Source organism: Cardiocondyla obscurior, linkage group LG08 (assembly GCF_019399895.1).
Source record: "Cardiocondyla obscurior isolate alpha-2009 linkage group LG08, Cobs3.1, whole genome shotgun sequence".
NCBI lineage: Eukaryota > Metazoa > Arthropoda > Insecta > Hymenoptera > Formicidae > Cardiocondyla > Cardiocondyla obscurior.
Genome location: NC_091871.1, coordinates 4,880,600 through 4,901,069, shown reverse-complemented (window position 1 = coordinate 4,901,069; position 20,470 = coordinate 4,880,600). Strand labels below are relative to the sequence as shown.

Below are 20,470 nucleotides of genomic sequence, written 5' to 3'. Positions count from 1 at the left end.
TTAGCAAGATTACCGAAATTCGTGTTTACAGAAATGCCGAGGTAGACTTGGAGAAATTGACCTAGTAAAAGTTTATCTCTATAAAACTCTTGTAAAGTTAAGAATTATACTTGGAGGTAAAATCAATGAAACAATCAAGTGCCACAGCACTAAAAAAAGTCGAAGCAGAATTAATATACCTAAAATAGAGAGAAGCTTTTGGCTACGTGCCGAAAGTGCTAACAGAAAAGGAAACGTTTATGTTAATATTACTATCCTATTCGATAAAAAAAAAAAAGCTAAATTAATTTATGAAAAGAATACTTGCTGAATTAGACATTAAAGTTGATAACAGTGAGTATAATCAATTTTATCGAGCCTATGTAAGATGAAAAATGTTGAAATTTTATCGTCTCGAAATTAGCGCGGATTCCAGAGGAGGGATTTAGTATTAGGAATAAGAAGAAATCAACTTATTCGATTTACCGATTTACGAATGGAGGTCATTGGACTGAGAGTCAGAATCAGGGATGGAATCAATATAAGAATCAGATTCACAGACTTTCCCGGTATTGGAGGGAGCACAATTAGTGCAAGGCAGTGGGATCGATTTGGATTCGTGGCAGAGAGAAAGAAGTATTCACAATGGCGGGTACCATCAGATTCAGCGCGCAAGAGCCGGACGAAGTGGAAATAAAAGATGTTGGAGTTTTACCAGCCGCGAAATTAAATCCAGAGAAGAGATCCGAGCAAAAGGAACGAAGACGCAACATTCATGTTAGTTAGATTGCACGATTAGATTCAGCGAACAACGGATGGAGAAAATTACACAGTAAAATTTCGACGAGGTTAAATTTATTATGTTATTCGATAAGATACGTAATAAAATCGATAATAACAATGAAGTCCATAATGATTGCACTCGATAATTAAAGCAAAACGAGAGACAACTTTATCAACCCGTTATTACACTTTAACTCCAAATTATGTTTATCGTAACGTGATAAGTAGAGAATAATCGTATTACAAATAGTATTTTTTTTTTTTACGATTTATTCTAGCAGACCCGTGTTTAAATTTTAGCAATTAACAATCGTCATAACTTAACGTAACATGTGTCAACTTTACCTATTTAAAAATTGAAAAAGCATTTTCAATAGGCGAGTCGAAATATAATGTTTTTAAAATGTATTCTTTATTCAAACATAAAAAAAAAGAGATTGATGATATCAATAAAAACTTGAGTCGCCAGTGTACTGGATAAACATTCCGATCGTGGACAGACTGTAATAATGAAATTTCGCGAACAATCAATCGGAAAGCAATTAACGAAGGCGATTGTCAGCGAACTTTTCGCCAAATTTCCTATCGCGTTTGTTTGTGAGAAAAAAAAGTCTATTAGGTAAATGGAACCATATTTTTTATTGCAATAATTGCATCGAGTAAGGCACTCTGTAGATCAATTCATTGGTGCTGCACAACGTGACTAAAATAAATATGCGTATGCAATTAAAATCAATAACTTATTTCAAATATAATTTGTTTTGTTTTTTTTTTATTTATATCAGTGAAACTTAGGGGAATTATTTCTTGTTGTAAAAAATTAACAAGTTTTTTTTTAACAATAAAATCTTTGCATCTTCTTTTTATAATACGAACAAAAGATCATTAATTATAGATAAATTAATTTTGCTTGAATTCTACGCATTGATCATGAAGATTATACTTGATCATATGATAACGTAACGCGTGCTTAGTTTGAAATACTTTTACCATAATAACATACAAAAATCTTTACGTAAGATTAAACTAACGATAAATCATAGCTGTCCCCAAAATTCTTTCTGATTTATGTATAATTTTACCGTATTTTTCTTTCACAATGTCTTCTCTCCGTATTTCATAACCCCGACGCGTAATGTATTCTGTGCAATTCCACGTAAAATGAGATATTACCTTTAATACGTGCATGGTACTGTAAACAGCTTGAACTTGAGGTTGTCGAGATAAATTTGCAACCAGTGCGCCAGCTTTTTATCGTAATTTTTTTGTGCGATAAATACATTTTACACAAATTACGTTATTACTTGTACAGATATTAGAATTAGCCTATTTGAAAATGCTGATCAGATAAAATTATATTTTGTTTATTACGGAGAATAATGAATAAATAATAAAATAATAAACGGGAATAAATTTTTTATATATTTTGCAAACATATACAATTGGATACATAAAAGCAATGACATATAAAGAAAAGAATTTCAAATAACTGGGAAAAATTAATTTTGTTTCTGCAATTTTATGCGGCTGCATTACAATAATGGTGTCTGATAATAGAGTTTACGCATTAAACTTAATTAAAACAATGTAAGTACAATAGTTTGTACGCTACAACGTAATTCATAATCACGAAAAGTAAAAATTAAAATAAAAAAAGAATGTTTTTAGAACATTTAATGTAGACATTATACAAAATAAATCAAGATATTAAAATATCATTTAGAAAAGATAATTGTATAATGTATATATGTGTAGGAAACAATCGCTATAGGAGAGACTTTAAATTAAGTTATGTTCAATAGAATTAGGGAAAGATAATTAGAACTAAAAAAAAAAAAAAAGCAACTAAAAAGTTTCGAAACATATTTGTAAAACTTTTCAACTTTCGATGGATCTCCAACCTAGTAAAATAATGTTATCAAAAAAATATTACGCTAGCAATTGAGAGATAATAACATGCGGTCTGCGTTTGAGGGATACTTCTAAAACAAAACTCTCTGGGAATCGCGGGCGAGGGATTGAAGAGCAGCGGCAAACGGATGCGGCGCTTCGGAAACAATACGGGCGTCGCATCAAAAAGTTTTGCTGGCATGACGCAACGCAAAATTTTATTAGGGAAATCAAAGATGTCGTCCGCCATGAATGCGAATTGCAAAGCGGGATAAGGATTGAATCGAGTCACACTCACCGGCACAGCTGTATCCATTTTTATGAAGTATGTAGCCGTCTCTGCAGTCGCACTCGTACATGCCATCGTGGAGTTCGTAGCAGAGCTGCTCGCAGGGCGATCCGTGCCCGCATCTTCCTGAAACACGGTAGGGAAACAGGGGACGTGAGTAAGTTATGCGTGCCAAGGGAATTCGAAGCGGCGCGAAGTGGCGAACAAAGGGAGAAACATCGGAATAGACGGTGGCGATGAGTTGCAAACGCAAGTGTTGGCGCGTTCTCTGTTCCCACCCCTAATAGCGTATTTACACAACACTATCTCTAAATATACTTTGCAATATCGATCCGTGGAAAAATTATACCCTTAGAATACTCTCGGAATATTTTTATCCATATACATCGCGCAAAGGTAAATTTTATCGTACGCAGGTTTAAAGGCTATTTAAAGAATTCATGATATAAATTAATATCTGTCTGGCATCACAAATTCTTATGAAAACAGAGAGATGATTTGTATTGCGTCGATGTACTCTGAACAAATTAATCATTAAAAATTAGCATATTGTATGTATATGTATATACATATATTGGTTGATAATTATGCAAGTTGTGTACATATAAAAATAATTTGACAATTAACATTTGTTTAATATAAACGTCCGATACGATTAAAAATTTCAGTGCTGACATTTTATATAACGTAAGCGTCGTTCCATCGGTGAAATTTACTGCAAATGTTTTATGACTAGCAATAAATTAATCGATTTCACTATTGCAGTAATATTCACGGTTGCAGCTTTTATATGGACGCATCGAATCACTACGCGATGTGTTACGCGTAATATTCGGCGAAAAAGTAAGCTTAAAAAATATATAAAATACATATTACAATTCGTAAAGTTATCGAAATGACAGTTATTTAATAAACTACGGAACATGTGCTCGATTTATTTAACCTACAATAGAAAATAAAGAATTTCAATATATCGAATACTTATGCATATAATAAAAAAATGTACAAGTACAAGAGTACTAGTAATACCACATAATATTTTTAATAAGAAAAGAATACGACATCTCGCTTTGATTTTTAAAACTAATAATTTAAATTTTTTAAGCACTATACATATTTTATAATAATGTTACGTTATATTCACGAATAGCGCTTAAAAGTTTTTGAAGCTGTGGCATTTCGTAACTGTGAAAAGAACTACGAGTGAATAGCAACGATTTCGTTTCTGTAACATTAATATTGGATAATCACAATAATAATATATTTCAATGACAATTTCATGAAATAGTGAAAATAGCGACATATTGCGAAATGTTTTACATAAAGCGCGATTGGACAAAGACAGGATGACAGCGAAATAGATTTAATAAAAAAGTACATTACATTGAATGCAGTAAAATTTCATGGCGCTTTTATTTCTAGCAAGCTCATCTTTCGAGCAAGCATCACAAATGAAAATAAAGCACATTCAATTTGTATGCGGACTTTTCAATTTGCACATATGCATACCTAATGCGTATATTTCACACTTAATTTTAGTTTAACGAAAGTGCTTGGCTAAGTGGAGCTCGTATAAAGCCATTCGCACAACGATACGTGCAGTGAAAATATTTCTCTGTCATCGCTCTGTTTATGAAAACGTTTTAATCAGCAGAGTTTTATTTCTAATTTTTAATTTTTATAAAAATATGCAAAATTTTATTTAGTCACGTTCTTTTTACTTAATTGCACATAAATAGAAAGCCATTTAAATATAAAAAAAAAATACGTAAACAAATACAATTTTATTTTTATAAACATTTTGTTTTTCTATAATATATGATTAACAAATTAGAGTTGTTATCAATTTATATGGAAAATTTTAGGATATAATTTAATAGTAATGATTTTTTTTTACTTAGAATCATTTATTCTTTCTTTTCTATGCCAAACGTGTTATAGCATTTTTCATGTATCTTAGAAAATTTTAGAGAGCAAAGTAAAAACTTTCTATCGATCTTGTATTTAAGGTTGCGAAAGCAGCCTTATAGTTTTTTTTTAATAATTTGTTACATGTTTACCACGTTAAAATAGAAGCCTTAATTAAACGGCAAACAAATATGTTTATCGTAGGCAGTATTATACCAAGGTTGATACGTATACAGACTCTCTCATTTACATAATGGATGAGTTATGTACAGGATCTCGTGGATGCCTGAAATGTACTAAAAATAGTAATCACATATAGTGCTTGTGTATGCACGTTACGTTTCCACCGCCGAAAAAGGTAAGCGTAAAAAGTAAAACTGGCGAACGTGAAATTAGATGTTTGCATAGCGAAACGATTAATAAATAAAACATAACGCGAGTAGAAATAATACTGGAAGAAACCAAGTTCGCTATTGAACGTGCAGTGATGCTTGCACGCCGAACTTGTATTGCGCTGCGTTTGGCGATGAATCACGCGGCTCGTTGCACCTCGATGCACTGCGTTCCTCCATAGTTGCCCACCCCTTGCTACAGACATGGGACATTGAAAATTCCAATATCCGGCTCGGTCGTGTGTACTTTTTACGAAAAACTGACCGCATGGGAAAAACTGGCATTATTTTCATGGCGGCACACTGCCGAGAAATATATATTGCACTTGACTTGCCGATGTACCGGTGACGTAATAAAACCGATGTCGCACCACGCTCCGTAAAATACGATGGAATTTCGTTTCGACGGTTGTTAAATATCCATGCGTCAATATCGTTCTGCTTCGAAACTGATACTCTCACTATTTTTCGATTTTAATTTAACTTGTTGTTTGTCGAGTTGATACATGTAATCAATTTTCCGCAATCCGATTACATGAAATCTTATGACGATGCATTTTTATATATATGCATGTACACTGAGAGGTAGATATGACATTTGTCGCGGCGACGGTGGTTAGCATATGACACTATCGTAATGTGCGTCGATTCTCACATGATTTCTATAATTAATACACCGCGAAGCGCCGGCCGCTGAAAACTACCGAAAGTTGAGGAAGAGAACACTCTCATTACTTCTTTCCTCGTCTTCTCGATTACCACCCCCTGGGTCGGGCCCAAAGAGTGGTGATCGAGAAGAGAGAGAACAGTCCCGTTACTTCGGACTTCCTCTCCCGTCTTCTCGATCACCTCCCTTCGGGCCCGGCTTAAAGGGTGGTAATCGAGAAGACGGGAGAGGAAGTCCGAAGTAGTAAGACTGTCCTCTCTCTCAATTTTCGGTGGTTCTCAGCGGCCGGCGCTTCGCGATATATTAACTATGGGTTTCATGTGAGGATCGACGCACACCACGTTAAAGTCACGTACACTAGCCATCGCCGCAGCAAATACATTATTTGCCTTTCAGTGTACACACGTCTCTATGTTTGCGTTTTATTTATCTATTGTTTTATTAACTTTTTATAATATTTTATAATATTTATAATTTTTTACTGCGAAATTACACTTAAAAAGCACTTTAGCCTTGCTTTTGGCGAATGAGCAATGAGAGCTTAAACTCGAAATATTGATATCCGGTTACCCGAAAATACCGCGCATATCCGGGTAATTACTCGACTTTCGAGAAATACTCAAATTCTCATTACTCGGATACCGCGTTTCATATTAAACGCAAAACTCAAAGGATATGCAATATATGAGTAAAGTATATAAATGTTGACACATGAAGAAAACAGACAGAAATAGTAGCGGATAATTCGCAATCTGATAAAATTAAATAATGGATAATAGCATACACGGATATTACGCGCAAAATCCATGTTTGTAACAGGCACATGAACTCTTTTGTCACATTGTACTTTAGTCGACTTTTTGAACGTTAAAAACTTTGCAACTATAAATTTTTTTTCTATTCTCTTTTTAAAAGCAGCGTTTACTTGAAAATAATTAAAAAAAAAATCTGCCTTTCTTGACCAATTTACCTTAATATAAGTCATGAAACAACTTCTGGTTTAGTTAAATAACAGAAACTCAAGTATTAGACTGAAATAGACCAGTTTAGTTTGGTTCCTGTTTCTAAAACGGAATTCATGTTAGTGTTTACAATCCCTTACGTAGGTGCCGGCGAATGAACCGATTGCATGGCACATGTGAGCCTGGGCTGATATATGCAGGCTATGATTCTACTGAGCATCATACGTACGGAGCTACGCAAACTATGCTGTATGGCCTTAAGTACAATGTGGATCTTGGTTTGATTTGAGGCAACGCGACGCGACGCGACGCAAAGCGACGGTGCTACATTGCCTGCATGACATGTACAATTGCTTGTATGCCGCATACTCTAACACTTGTAGACAAGTGTAATCGATAACAATACTCCAAATATCGTAGCCGTTGTAACACTCTTATAAACTTTATCGTTAAACAGACAATTGTCAAAAGAATAGGTACGTTATATTTAGTTATTTGAAGAAAATCGAAATCCCATTTTTAGGATTTAGGAATATTCAATATTATTTTTTATAAATATTAATTTTTTCCATATTTTCTACTTGTTAGTTTTTATCGCTCTTTATTTTCATTGAAATTTATACGGACTATTGTTGAAATTATGTGCATACGAACCAATATGCGTAATCGGGAATTACAAAATGAATAGCCAGGAAAAATAAAAAGAGGATGTCACACAACATCGTAAAATATTAATAAACAATATAATCAGATTCTCAGCGAATGAATTATTTAAATTTCTGTCAAATGATACATTTTAAACAATAAATTACAGCTTTATCAACTTTTTTTTTTTTTATTTGTTATATTATAATATTATAGGTATCATTCGATAAAGTAATGTGAAAAGTAAGAATGTGAGTGAAATGTGTATAATAATGCATAAACTGATTTAAAATAACAACCGTCTTATTTTATACTTTTATTTTATAAACAAACGATAATTAATTTCTTATGCAAAGTATGTATTTTTTGCATAATTTAAAAATACTCGTAAAAATATAAAATCTGTAATAACTATTGAACCAATTTATTTCATGATATAATAAAATGTGTTAGCTATTAAATCGGTGATTTTGAGGCTTGGTTTAATTTTAATATTTAATTAATATGTTTCAGGCAAAGACGGTCTCCCGATTTTCCTGCGCCTCACCCCGCAATCTTCTAGCGATCATCGGGCCACGTTGTCGGCGCGCGGCAACGGTTGGGTGAGGGGGTGATAAGAGGACCCTAGCGCGCCGACCAATCACAGCGCTCCCACGGATCGCCTGATCGCTGCCGGTGTACGCGAGCCGTCGCGCAGTTAACAAAATACGCCGACCACGTGCGGAGCACCGGTTTTCGAGATGGATACCGTCGAGGTATCTGCGTGTGATTTGTTACGCGAATTTGATAAACGGGAGTGCCGAACATTATCGTGCGAATCTGTATTAAATACTTGTGTTTGCGAATTGTAACTTCACCCGGTCGCGAGTATCCAGTGCGCGGAAAGATGACTACACGTCCCATCTGAGAGGAGGAGCAGGCCCGGGAAGGACACGGGGCATCATGCATCGGCGGAGCAACTTATAGGTGAATATAAATTTTTTAAATAAAATATTAAATAAAAAAAAAATTACTTTTTTGATTAATTTTATTGATTGATACATTAGCCTCTCTACAATAATATTTTGCATTTTATGTTTCAGTCACCGGCAGAACTCAACACCTCCGCTGAAGCTCATGCAGAGTGGTGAGTCGCATGGTTTTCTTTCGTAGTTTATGATTGGGTTTTTTGAACCGATTTTTAGAACGCAAACGAGTAAAATAAAAACGCGTTATAATATTATTACGATTTATATACACCATATAAATGTACCATTAGAAAATTAATAAAGGATTTTGGTACATCCTCTTCTACGACAGAAAGTTACTGAATATTTAATAAATGAATAAATCGACGAGACGCATATAAAATTCGATTTATTAATATCCAAAAATTATTTATAAATTAAAATCTTAAATAATCAAAATTGTAAAATAAATACTTTTAAATAACGACGAAACAGAAAAAGTATAGCTCGATAATATACGGATAATAAATTAAATACGTGCACAAAACTTATGATAACTATAAAATGTAGGTACGATGCAAGGATATATTATTTAAAGAGTAATTTTTCGTGCATTTGTTTAATATTTGAACAATACTACGGATTTAATTGCTCGTATTCTGTCACAGACGCCGTGCGTGTCCTAGAAATGTCATCGCACACGGAAAGATACGTAAATTTTAATAAGCTCCTAGTGCACGCGGTCGTGCAATTTTCCGTCCGACCCAAAGTTCGATTATTCTCTCTAAAGCTTTAATCGCCGTCAGGAGCACGGATCGCTTTTTAATCGGCCAATCTTCGTGTTATGAGAAAATTGGCTCTCTTATTATCTATCGCTTTTTCGCCGTGCGCACGCGCGTTTTTAATCGATGTCGGCGATAGCGTTAAGTGCGTTATTGCAAACTTGTATCTCCCGACATGACTTTTAATGTCTCGGGAATGCGCTAAACAATGGCGCGCGCGAAACGGTTTACGCATAGAGGATCGTTCCCCACTACGTTAACGACGTAGAAAGGGTGCGTTAAAGTTAATGAATCGCGGGCACGTTCCCTCCGCGCGAAGTGAAAGCCGCGCACAGGGCCCATTTACTAATGGGGTAGCGACCGATTAATATCGCAGACGTTTGATGCCCTTTAGGAGCGAGCGAATGGCGGAAACGAGCTTTCTCTGAGAATAAGAGTTAATTATGAATATCCATATAATGAATACATGCAACTTGTTTCATGATTGTGGATGAAAACGCAGCTATATGTATATACGTATATTGTTATTAGTTGCTATATTATTCAAGATATTAAAGCTGCAATATATGATATATGCACGTGCCCTTCATATGCAAATTTAGAAAATTTAATAATCTATAATATGGTAAATTTCCATAAACACGGACTGTTTTCCTTGAGAACTCATTACTTATAGTTTTATTTAAATTGTGTCAAGTTTCTAAATATAATATACATGTAGCAGTTTACAGAATTTTTATCTCTACAAGAGATCTGAATAATTAAACAAAAATTAGCATAAATTAAATTTTAACGAAACATTTTGTGTAACATAAAAAGTAATACTAAGGTTAAACATAGGAATTGCATTTATTTTTAAATTTATAAATATTATTAATTAAAACAATTTTTTTTTAATGCTCGATGTAGAATTGATTAGGTATATAAATAAAATTTTACGACCTTATTACATTTTTATATCCAAATATTAAAAATCGCAAATTTTAAAGTTGAAAATTAATGTTCTAAATCATGCGCATATCTATTTACGTTTGAAATCGTTTTATTTGAATTTCTCTCGTAGGGTCAATTATACAAAAGGTTGCCCGCGCGTAATTATTACTTTCATTTAGTATGAAATACGCTTACTGATTGCCATGAGATTTAAATGAAAGTCATCTTGTTTCGCACAATAGCATTGACGCGCTCGCGTATTATTCAGGATGAAAAATCGGTTGACATTATTCGCGTTATTGCCATTGGAATATTGGCAGACGAGATGGAGAGCGAGTTCACGACAATACGGTATGCTGGCCAATGTCGGTTGGAGAAAATGGCGGAAATATAAAGCTCTAATGGCTTTTGGCGGGACTGGCGGTATCGATTCTCGTGCGGCTGTGCGCATTAATCGATCGTAAATGTTGCATAAATACTTGCGCGACCGCCACGAATCCACGGAATAGTTCCGCGCGGAATAACGTCGGCCTTGCTGGAATTCAATTCATTTCAACAGGTCACATATAATTCAATTTAACACGCATAGCTCAACGGCATTGTTTTTATTATACGAATCAACACGTTTCGCGTCGCGACGATATCGTGAAATACATTGCATGACCGATGAATTTCGCATAAAGCACTCGCGCTTCGCCTATTGTATTTTTTTCTTTTTTTTTTTAAATTTAATATATATGTATACCTATATATGATCAAATTAATTAACCTTTTAATTGCGCGTTACATGGATCGCAGCTTTTTAAAAGCGCGAGTGGTGCATACTAAACAGATTTACATAGATTATCTTTCTTATTTTCTATTAATTGTAATAACGAAATAAGCAGCCACATTTACAGCGAGCAAGAAAGCGGACATTAAGTCGCTAATTGAAAGTACAAACATATGAAATGTACCATCATTAATCGCGTTAGCACGCGATTAGCGCTATCAGAATTCGGCTGGCTAGCAAACAGACGCGCACATGCATATTGACACGTAGTCGAAAGGCATTACCATGCACATTCTCGTAATGTTTAGAATATTCAAATACGCGGACGTTGCGAAAGCAAAAGCCGGCAGGTTGTCGTTAAGTAGTCAAAAGTGTTTGCACACGGCAGCTTGGAAATTGCGAACATTATCGCGCGGCTCGATCCCACGGTACTCTCACATTCTCGAGAGGATCGATACGAAGGCTACAATTAACTGGATACAGTCGCGCCGACAACCGACAGATATTTCACTGACTGGCGCAAAATATTTCGCTGGCTCGACCCTTTTTTCATGTCTCTCACCCGCTCGCCTCTGTGAATTTCAGCTCGGTGGAATTTAGCCACCGTGAGGTAATTTTTCAAAAATTATCCGCCCGGTTCATTAAGAACTCCCAGCACCGCAAATGGGCGTAAACCTACGGAATTTTTTTTTCTTTTTTTTCTTTTTCGAAATAACGGGGAAACGCCGCGCAGGTTCTTCTACTTCGCGTACAAACTTTTTTACGTCGAGAGTTGTTGAGAGATGTCGTTAACTTTTTACCGAATAGATATGGATTTTCGATACGAAATGTATTTTAAAAACGAATTTAATTATTTAAAATGGCACTCTTGAGGTCGATAATTTAAACTAATAAAAATTAGATGGTAAAAGTGACAAATATGAATTTTTCTGCAGTGTAAATTATTTTAAATATAACGTTAATGCGTTTATCTCAGAAGTGCTTGCACTAACAAAGTAAGAAAAAAGTAATAAAAAGTTGGATCTATGATCCATATAAACGATGAATTCGCCAAACTTTTGTAAGCCTCAGGCTACAACAAAAAGTACATCATAAGTCGTCGTCCGCTGTAAAATAAACTTAACTTCTTTTATTCTCTTTTAATTGAAACTTTTTCATTTAAATCTTTATTCAAGATTTGCTGAAATAATGTTGAAATGTGCTTAGATTACAACTAAAACTAACTTCAAAGCTCACATATAATTCTTTACAAATTCTTTATCGAAAAATTATGTTTTATAATTTATTAACTTTATATAAATATAAATCTATTAATTTTTTAACTCTTTTATATTGCATCACGGTATTTAATCTTTGTATTATTTCAATTATTAAATTATAACATATCGAACAATTTTATATTAATAATTTTTTTTTTGTTGAGATAATTAAATGTATATAATTGAAAAAATTTATAATATATTTTTTCTTATTTTGAGATTTTTTTTCTAACAAAGTTAAATGAAAATATTATTTCCGGATTATTTTATAGTATATGTATAAATTATAAATTTTTTAATATTTTTATTACTATAATAGAATCAAGTTTAAATTAATTGAAAAAAATTATCTTATAAAGTATACTCTAAAATATTTTAATATAATTTTATTTTTAACATTTAATGTCGTGTCTAGAATACGCATTAGAACTTTTTTAGATTAAGACTTTAAACATGCACGAAATAATCTGCGATTTTTTTTTACAACAATAACGGCTGTAAAACAGACAGCTTAAGCAAGGGGAGTCTATAAATTTAAAGTAAAACATAAAACTGTCTTACCTTGGAAAGCAGCCTCGAAGGTGGTTTTCTCCTCCACAGGGTTCTGAGCGAACACCGTAACGATCGACAGGTATCCCAAAATGACGAAGAGCCGGTAAACGTAGCGTAGTCCAGCCATTGTCTAGCGATAAACATATACGTCGCTAGGGTCGATAAGTCCTTACTGTCGCATGCTCCAACGGATCCTGTCGATCACTACGCAGCACACGCGAGACACACACACACTCCCTTTCTTTCTCTCTCTCTCTCTATCTATCTCTCAATCTACCGAATCACTAATTACTCGCGATTACTAGCACCAAGCGATGCACCGATCCGAGACACTCGTCACAACGCGATGAACCGAAGCTGACACCGATAACGCGGAGCCCTCGTTGATTTCTCTGTGAACCAAATGAATCAAAGAACCAATAAGTGAAACAGATAACTCCTAATCTCGGTGACAAAAATATATTACATGTAAATATATTTAATTAAAAAATATTTTTCTTAAATTTAAAGTTTTATGTAAAAGAAATTTTTACAGAAATAATTTTTTTCAAGAGGTTCGGCTGATTAAACAGCGATATTACATCTAATAAAAATTTAATATTGATTAGAAATTATTCAATAGAAACGTTCAATAACAATATAATGTATAAAAGATAAATGCAGCAAGGACGATCGCGAATATATCATTCACCGTTCTGCAAAAGTGAATTGACACGGGTCGAGGTCGATTCAGTTGCAAATGGCGTGTACGTAACAAAGTATTCGTAGCGTTTACTATTCTCGTTATATCATGGCAAATGATAGGTCTCTATTTTCGCACGATACCCGATGCAAATTTACTTGACACCGTATGCATATCAATGCGGGCATGCATATTTCCCGCGGGCTCGCACAAAGGGGTTGTTTTCGCCTCGCGCTCGGTCTCTATCTCCGACTCGTTCTCTTTTTCGTTTTCTTTTTCAAAATTTGCAGAGCGAAGAGACAGGATATAATCGTACATCCTGCCGCAAGAACTCCCGAGACGCAGCCATCCGCTCGCAGAGAACACGCGGCAGGATGTTTGCATGGTGTAGGGCGAATTGTCACAACAGCCGAAATAACGCGCAAACTCGCGAGTATTTAACACTCACGGAATTAAGTTTTTCGCTTTTATTACCAGGTTCGCATTACACCCTTCCGTCACATCGTGTCGGTGTCGCCAGACGCGAACGTTACGTGAATATGCAAGACGCCGCGACCGAGTACGCAGCTGCAGAAAAAAGTCGACCCTACACTGTAGTTAAAATTAAATTTTCGGGGTATTGTCGGAGCACGTGACTTCGTTATGTGGAACAATGTACGAGATAAGTTAATATCGCGTCTACAAATCTCATTTTATCGGCTATATCAATTTAGGTAGTTAATTTAAGCAATAATTTTCCGAAATGGTAAATAATATTACCACTGTTTGTGCGTTGTTTTTATTTTTTATGCTTCTCCTATTTTAGAAAATCTTAACTAAATTAGAAAATTCTCTTGATAAAATTATTTGAAAAAAAAATCAAGTTTATTACGTATCCTATGGTAAAAATGTTATTTTTATGAAAACTCGCGAAATAACTGAAATAATAAAAATTAAATAAAAAAAAAAACTTACTACTGCAGGCTGAGGAAATTCGAAAAAACATTAAGTAATCGGTTTGTCGATTATATCGGATAAGATGCATTTGCTGTCTTTAAATTCTGACAAGGATCGAGGTAAATGCGAAGCTCGATATCGACTGTCGTAGCCGACGATAGTTGACGTTTCAGCTTAAGTCACCGACTGGTGTCACGAAGTTGCGGCAGATAAGATTACCCTGACAGAGCCTCGTGGCCGAAATTTCCATCCCCAGGTCGCGCAATGTAAGCTACAGCATTCCGCGGATAAAACGCATCGGTTTTACATCCATCGCGTTACGTCGCGATCTGTTACGGATATCGAGTGCAACTCGTATATCTCAAATATCGTCTTCCTCTCACGTATCATTGAAAATTGGATTTTTTAACCATTAAATCTTCAAAATCAGAAAGCGCACGTCAATTTCTTTTTTGAACATTAACCGCAGTAAAGAAAGAAGTGTTTCTCCAAAAAATTCAACATATTAACTTATCTCCTAATTTTATTAAGCCAAGTCGAGATTAAATCAATTGCTTAAAAAATAACATAAAAATAAATTTTTAAAAATTACGAGTACTAACATATCGAGGCCAAAATATTGTATAATTACATTTCATATTTAGCGTAAGAACATATTTTAATATTTTAATGTATTTTAGAAATAATTGTGTTTTATCTAATTTACTTTTAATAATTTTAATAATTAAATTTATTATTATTATTTATACACGTTATGAGTTATTAAATATTAAATAAATTATATCTCGCGACATTTATAGATTGCTTCTCTTTCGAGCTTTTATTATCGCTATTATATTTTATTTATTAATTGATGAAAATTTATTAGGTAATGATTCACTATATGTTATTACCGGTGTATATCTTTATCTGTGTAAGACAAATCATGACAAGCTAAATTAGCAATTACAAACGTATGTATAATAACAAATAATTAATATAATATATGTGTATATATGTACATATACATATGGGTACTCAATTATTACATATTTATATAATATTACATAGATTTCATATATAAAATAATATGCTAAATTAACTCTACAATTTTCTGCCACAGACTAGAATTACATTTAATGTTGTCACGATAATTGAATATGACAATCAATAATTAAACAGTTTTCCTCAATATAAATTAATATTTGTTTTCATAGAAAAGATATTCAATATATTTATCTCCTGACACTTAAAATGTCCTGAAATAGGTATATGTTACGTTAAGAAATTTAATTAATTCAATCTTACTACATTTTTAGTTTTTCTGTTATTATATATACTTATATATGTATGTACATATACATATATATCTTTTTTTTTTTTTTTTTACATTGAAGAAACTTGACTTTTTATACGTATGTTCAAGAAAAAAATTTTTTTTTTCGTGTATTAAATAAACTACCTAACGTTTCAGAATATATTTAATACGTTAACATTTAATGTACAAGTACGATAATTATCTGTCAAATATAAGCAATTTACAGCTTTATAATAGCTCTTAATAATTTAGTATTTGCGCAGCGTAATTCATTGAGAATTTTAAGAAAAGCTTTTTTCTACTCAATACGATTCGGAATGCTGTAAAATACAATGTGACAAAGGGAGAATCAAGTTGTACTATTGTACTATTATCTGACGACTCGATAACTAACAGATTTTAACCTTTAACAAACTGACGTTCAGTATCATTCGATACGTAACTTAAAGCTGTTCCATGTAACAATTCGACTAAGGTAAATTTTTATTCGCAATTTATAAACTTTCTCTTGTTAATATTATTTAATATCAAAGCTAAATTTATAATGCTAAAAATTTACGTTAAAAAATTTTTAATTGTCGGTAAAAATTGAAAAGTACTATCATTTAAAATAGCTAAAATAGCTTAATAAAATCGTATTAAAACAACTGATAAAAATAACAGTTAATAAAAATAATACAGAGTAATGTGTAGATTTAATCTATTTTTTAATTAATTAATATTCACTTGTTTAAATGTTTCACTTTTTTTATTTTAATTAAAAGAGAGCTTTAGTTAAGAATGTTTTTAACAGATTAGAAATATTGAATATGTAGGTATCATAACTCGAATTTTAATATGGAAAATCTACATACGTAGAGTAGAAAATTTGTTGAATTAAAACATAACTTTTTTGCGCATTGACATATTAATGCGTCGTCGCTAACGATTACCGAATAATCTACATGGCCAAGCGTGAAATTCGTTTCGTAAGTAAGATCGGCCATACAACGCACCAGGCCGTGGCGTGCAAGCAACAAGCAACCGACCTCGAGAGAAGCAATAATACTACGCCCTCGCGATAGGGCCGATTAACCCGTCGAGAATCATACGTGGGTAGTTTTTGATCGATAGGGGCTGAAGTCGTCGCGCCCGCGAGGGAAAGAGAGAGACTCTCATCGCCGAAAATACGCATCTGCGGTACGTGCGTGCGGACATGTAGCTTATCGAGCGATCGCGCCGCGGGCCGCGAACCGAAGGGCTGCTAAATCAATAAGAGAAAAAGCGTCGTTTCAGCGAGACTGCCCTTCGAGCCCCGTGATAAGGCAAGGCCACCGCGTTCGACGCGAATCGGAGCGGCCGCGAGCGTCACCGAGATGCCACGGAACTCTCTCCCGGTTTTCCCGTTCCCGTAGGGTTCGCGGCGCAACCCCCTTCGCCCTCGACGCACCGTCAGCTCTAGTTTCGCGTCGCGTCGCGTCGCTTCGCGTCACAACGCCGGTGGAAATTCCCGGCGGTTTTTTCCCGTACCTGTCGCACGACGCGGCCTCCTCTCGTTCTCGCCACTGTTCTCCCTTTTGCACTCCTTTTCTTATTTGTCTACCTCTACGCGAGCAAAGGGTGCACGAACGAACGCACACACACGCGTCGCGGAGCGTCGCGACGGCCGTCGGTACCGGCCGGTGTCTCCAATCGAACTGCGGGGGTAGTTCGACGGTGGCGCCGCCGAGAGACGCCGCCGCCGCCGCCGCCGCCAAAGCGCGGCATGCGTCATAACGACGCCGCCGCCGCCGCCGCCACCGCCTTCGATCGGCTGCCGCCATTTTTTTGCTCGAGCCGCCACGTTACCAACCCTCTGAAAACATTCCGCCTGGAAGTGCGTGCCTTCCGATCGAGGGTGCCTGAGAGGCCGACCAGCTAGGGGTGTAATGTCGAGACTGCGAAGCCCCAAAAATTGATCGAGTTTACCGTACACTCCAAATCTATCTTTTCTCATTTCGTGAAAATAAATGGTACATATATTAGGGATTTAAAGTGATAAGAGAATTAAGATTGCAAAATTTATATCAAAATACATAGAAAAGAAGGAGATTACATTGGAATCACATTTCAAAGACCGATCAGAGTTAAAACGAGCGATAAGTAAGATTAAAATTTAAAAGTTTTAAGTATACTATACTATGAGCACGTTAATCCATAGCTAATTGGTTTTTGATCGATGATTAGATGATTCTTAATGTCTTTAATACAATTCCAATCTCAATCATTATCGTCTATTTTTTATAAATGATTAAACAATTTTCAATTCTTTCAAAGCATAATTTTCACTTTTTTAACGTCAAATTTTAAACGATATAATTGCACGCTTTAATTTTTTTTAAAGTAACTTTAATTAACAATCTTTATTTCGTAAATTATTATCTAATACAGACTTGATTCTTTAGTGAATAGTAATTATTAATATATTTAATTTAAGCGGTACGAGTCTAGTCAAATTTTAGTAATATGTAACTCAGTTTACAAGATTACATTTTAAATCATAACGCGGTGCTGAATTATGATTGAAAATAATTATTCGATACCTTTTGTATATCTAGTACATTTGGTTATTTTAAACTTAAAATTTCTTTTTAAATTCTGTTGTTTAATTCTTTTAAAATATGTCATGCAGAAAAAGATATACTTAACAATCTGTTTTTATAAATATTATTCTTCGTATGAAAGTAGGTGATATGTGGGTTCATGAACTCGTGCGCTCCAGTTACGCGAAATGTCTTCACCACTTTAGTTAAGGGTTAAATTGACCATTACATGGAGAGGATTCAACAAGAATATCCAATTGCCTAGATAAAGCGTAATGGAAAATTCAATGGTAACTTTTCAGGATAATGTTAAACAAAAGGTTCAAAACACAGAGATAACACGGTTGAATTAATTACTTTTATATAAAATAGTTTAACTAACAAAGATTTAAAACGGTTATTGAGTTTGAATATGCCTACTGATTTTGACACAAGTGTTTTTAACATAAAAATTGCGAACACATGCGACATTACGAGCTTTTTAAAATATTGACATTTTTTATTAATAGAGAATAACTGAAACAAAAATAAAAAATAAAATGCTTTTATGCGTGCTGCAATATAAATTTTCATTAAAACTATATGTACGAACGCGTGGATGATAAAAGTTATATTATTAAATTAAAATTTATTACAAATATAAGCATGGTTTTGATTGAACGTACGTACAGTCCTGCACGAGAGCCTCGAGCTTTGTTGATTGGTTAACGTGTCAGGTGAGTCTGACTATTATCGGAATGTTATCACTGAATCGTTCGTCATAACTAGCTTCAAAGTTGGTCTACAGCCAAAAATCAATAGAACAACGTCGTTTATTGTCATTGATTGTATCTTATCAACTTTGCATTTTCGTTTTTTCCCTCACGTTTATTAATTTTTCTACTTCGGTACAGTTTGTTGTTTACAATATTGCACATATGAAAAATAAACAAGAAAAAATAAATGCATCTTATCGTATGATTAAATTACAAAGCAAACACAAAACTAACAGAAAAAAAAAAAAAAAAATTCTAGCCAAGTACATCGAACATGTTACATATTAATTTTGTGCAAAGTTTAACTTGACATCTACATGGAGAAAAATCAATATACTAGTAATTAAGTTGCAATTGTTCGTACATATGATATATGTGATAATCGATCTACTTTTGATTTAATACTTTCACGCTTGTAAATCAAGCCACATTTATTAACCATCGTAAAATGTCAAGAAATTGACACGAAAAGAAACTTAATAATAAAAAATGCGCGGTTACATGTTAATCAAGAAATGCTTATGGTACTATATTTTTGACATCATTGAAGGAACAGCATCATGAGAATAGAAATAAATTTACGTGTGTATTTAAAGGTATTGATTTTCTTGTCGAACAGTAATTAACCTCATGTTCTATAGTTGTCCAATTTATTTGCAACACCTTGTACGTGGCGCTATGAATTTCATCAGTTTGCCGTAGAGCTCCCCTTTATTACTTTAGAAAACTCAAGTTCTACGTAATCCGTTTAACAGCAGCACCTCATACTTAATCGTGTTCAACCGGTGACCTATTCTGCGCGATTCTAAACGATAAAAGGATGATCCCAAAGCGGGGTGGGGGAGGGAGGGATAATAAAGAAAAGGGTAATCCTCGCGAAAATCTTACAACGCGACTCATTCAACAGGATAACAATTTTATTTAATAGTCAATTAAATTATTGGTATGTCTTTATCTCATTTTAAAGTAAAAATACAAGTATTAGAGAGAAAACAAATACGTTATTGTCAGATTGCAAGTGTATCACGTTTTATTGCCGCAATAGCGTTATAGGATAGCATTGGAATATTTGCGTTTACGATATTTTCCGCTTTTATCATTTTGCAAATAGCAATATTGTGTACTTTTAATTATTTTTTATTACAGTTAGCGACTTTACAAGTATTATTGTAATATTGCCGCAAACTTGCTAACACAAATTGCATCTTTCATTTCTTTACAACGTATCTACAACGTTGCATTTTTTAATGATACAGCTAATTGCTTCTGTGTAAGATAAACGGTATACCGCTATATCAAAAATCAATAACGAGAAAGCTCATAATTTTACTCCAATCATGTTGTATGTTGTACTCCAGACAGTGAATAAGAATTTTCGCGCTAATGTATAAACAACCCACGAAAAGGGAGTCAATCTCCGATTTAGTTGATATATTTTATGGCAAGTTATTTAATTGATTGCACGCTATTAATTATATA

At 34.1% G+C, this 20,470-nt stretch overlaps 1 protein-coding gene across 1 annotated transcript in view; it reads right to left on the bottom strand.

The window, feature by feature from the left end:
• The window catches only part of LOC139105156 (pikachurin), a 73,264-nt gene extending 55,894 nt beyond the window's left edge, over nt 1-17,370 (bottom strand). Inside the window, exons 1-3 of the mRNA XM_070661099.1 lie at nt 17,185-17,370; nt 12,770-13,152; nt 2,951-3,067 (exon numbers count right to left, since the gene is read on the bottom strand). Coding sequence (XP_070517200.1) covers nt 2,951-3,067; nt 12,770-12,887 — 235 coding nt within the window. The 5' untranslated portion in view covers nt 12,888-13,152; nt 17,185-17,370. The remainder of the gene's footprint in view (nt 1-2,950; nt 3,068-12,769; nt 13,153-17,184) is intronic.
• Between the last annotated feature and the right edge of the window lie 3,100 nt (nt 17,371-20,470).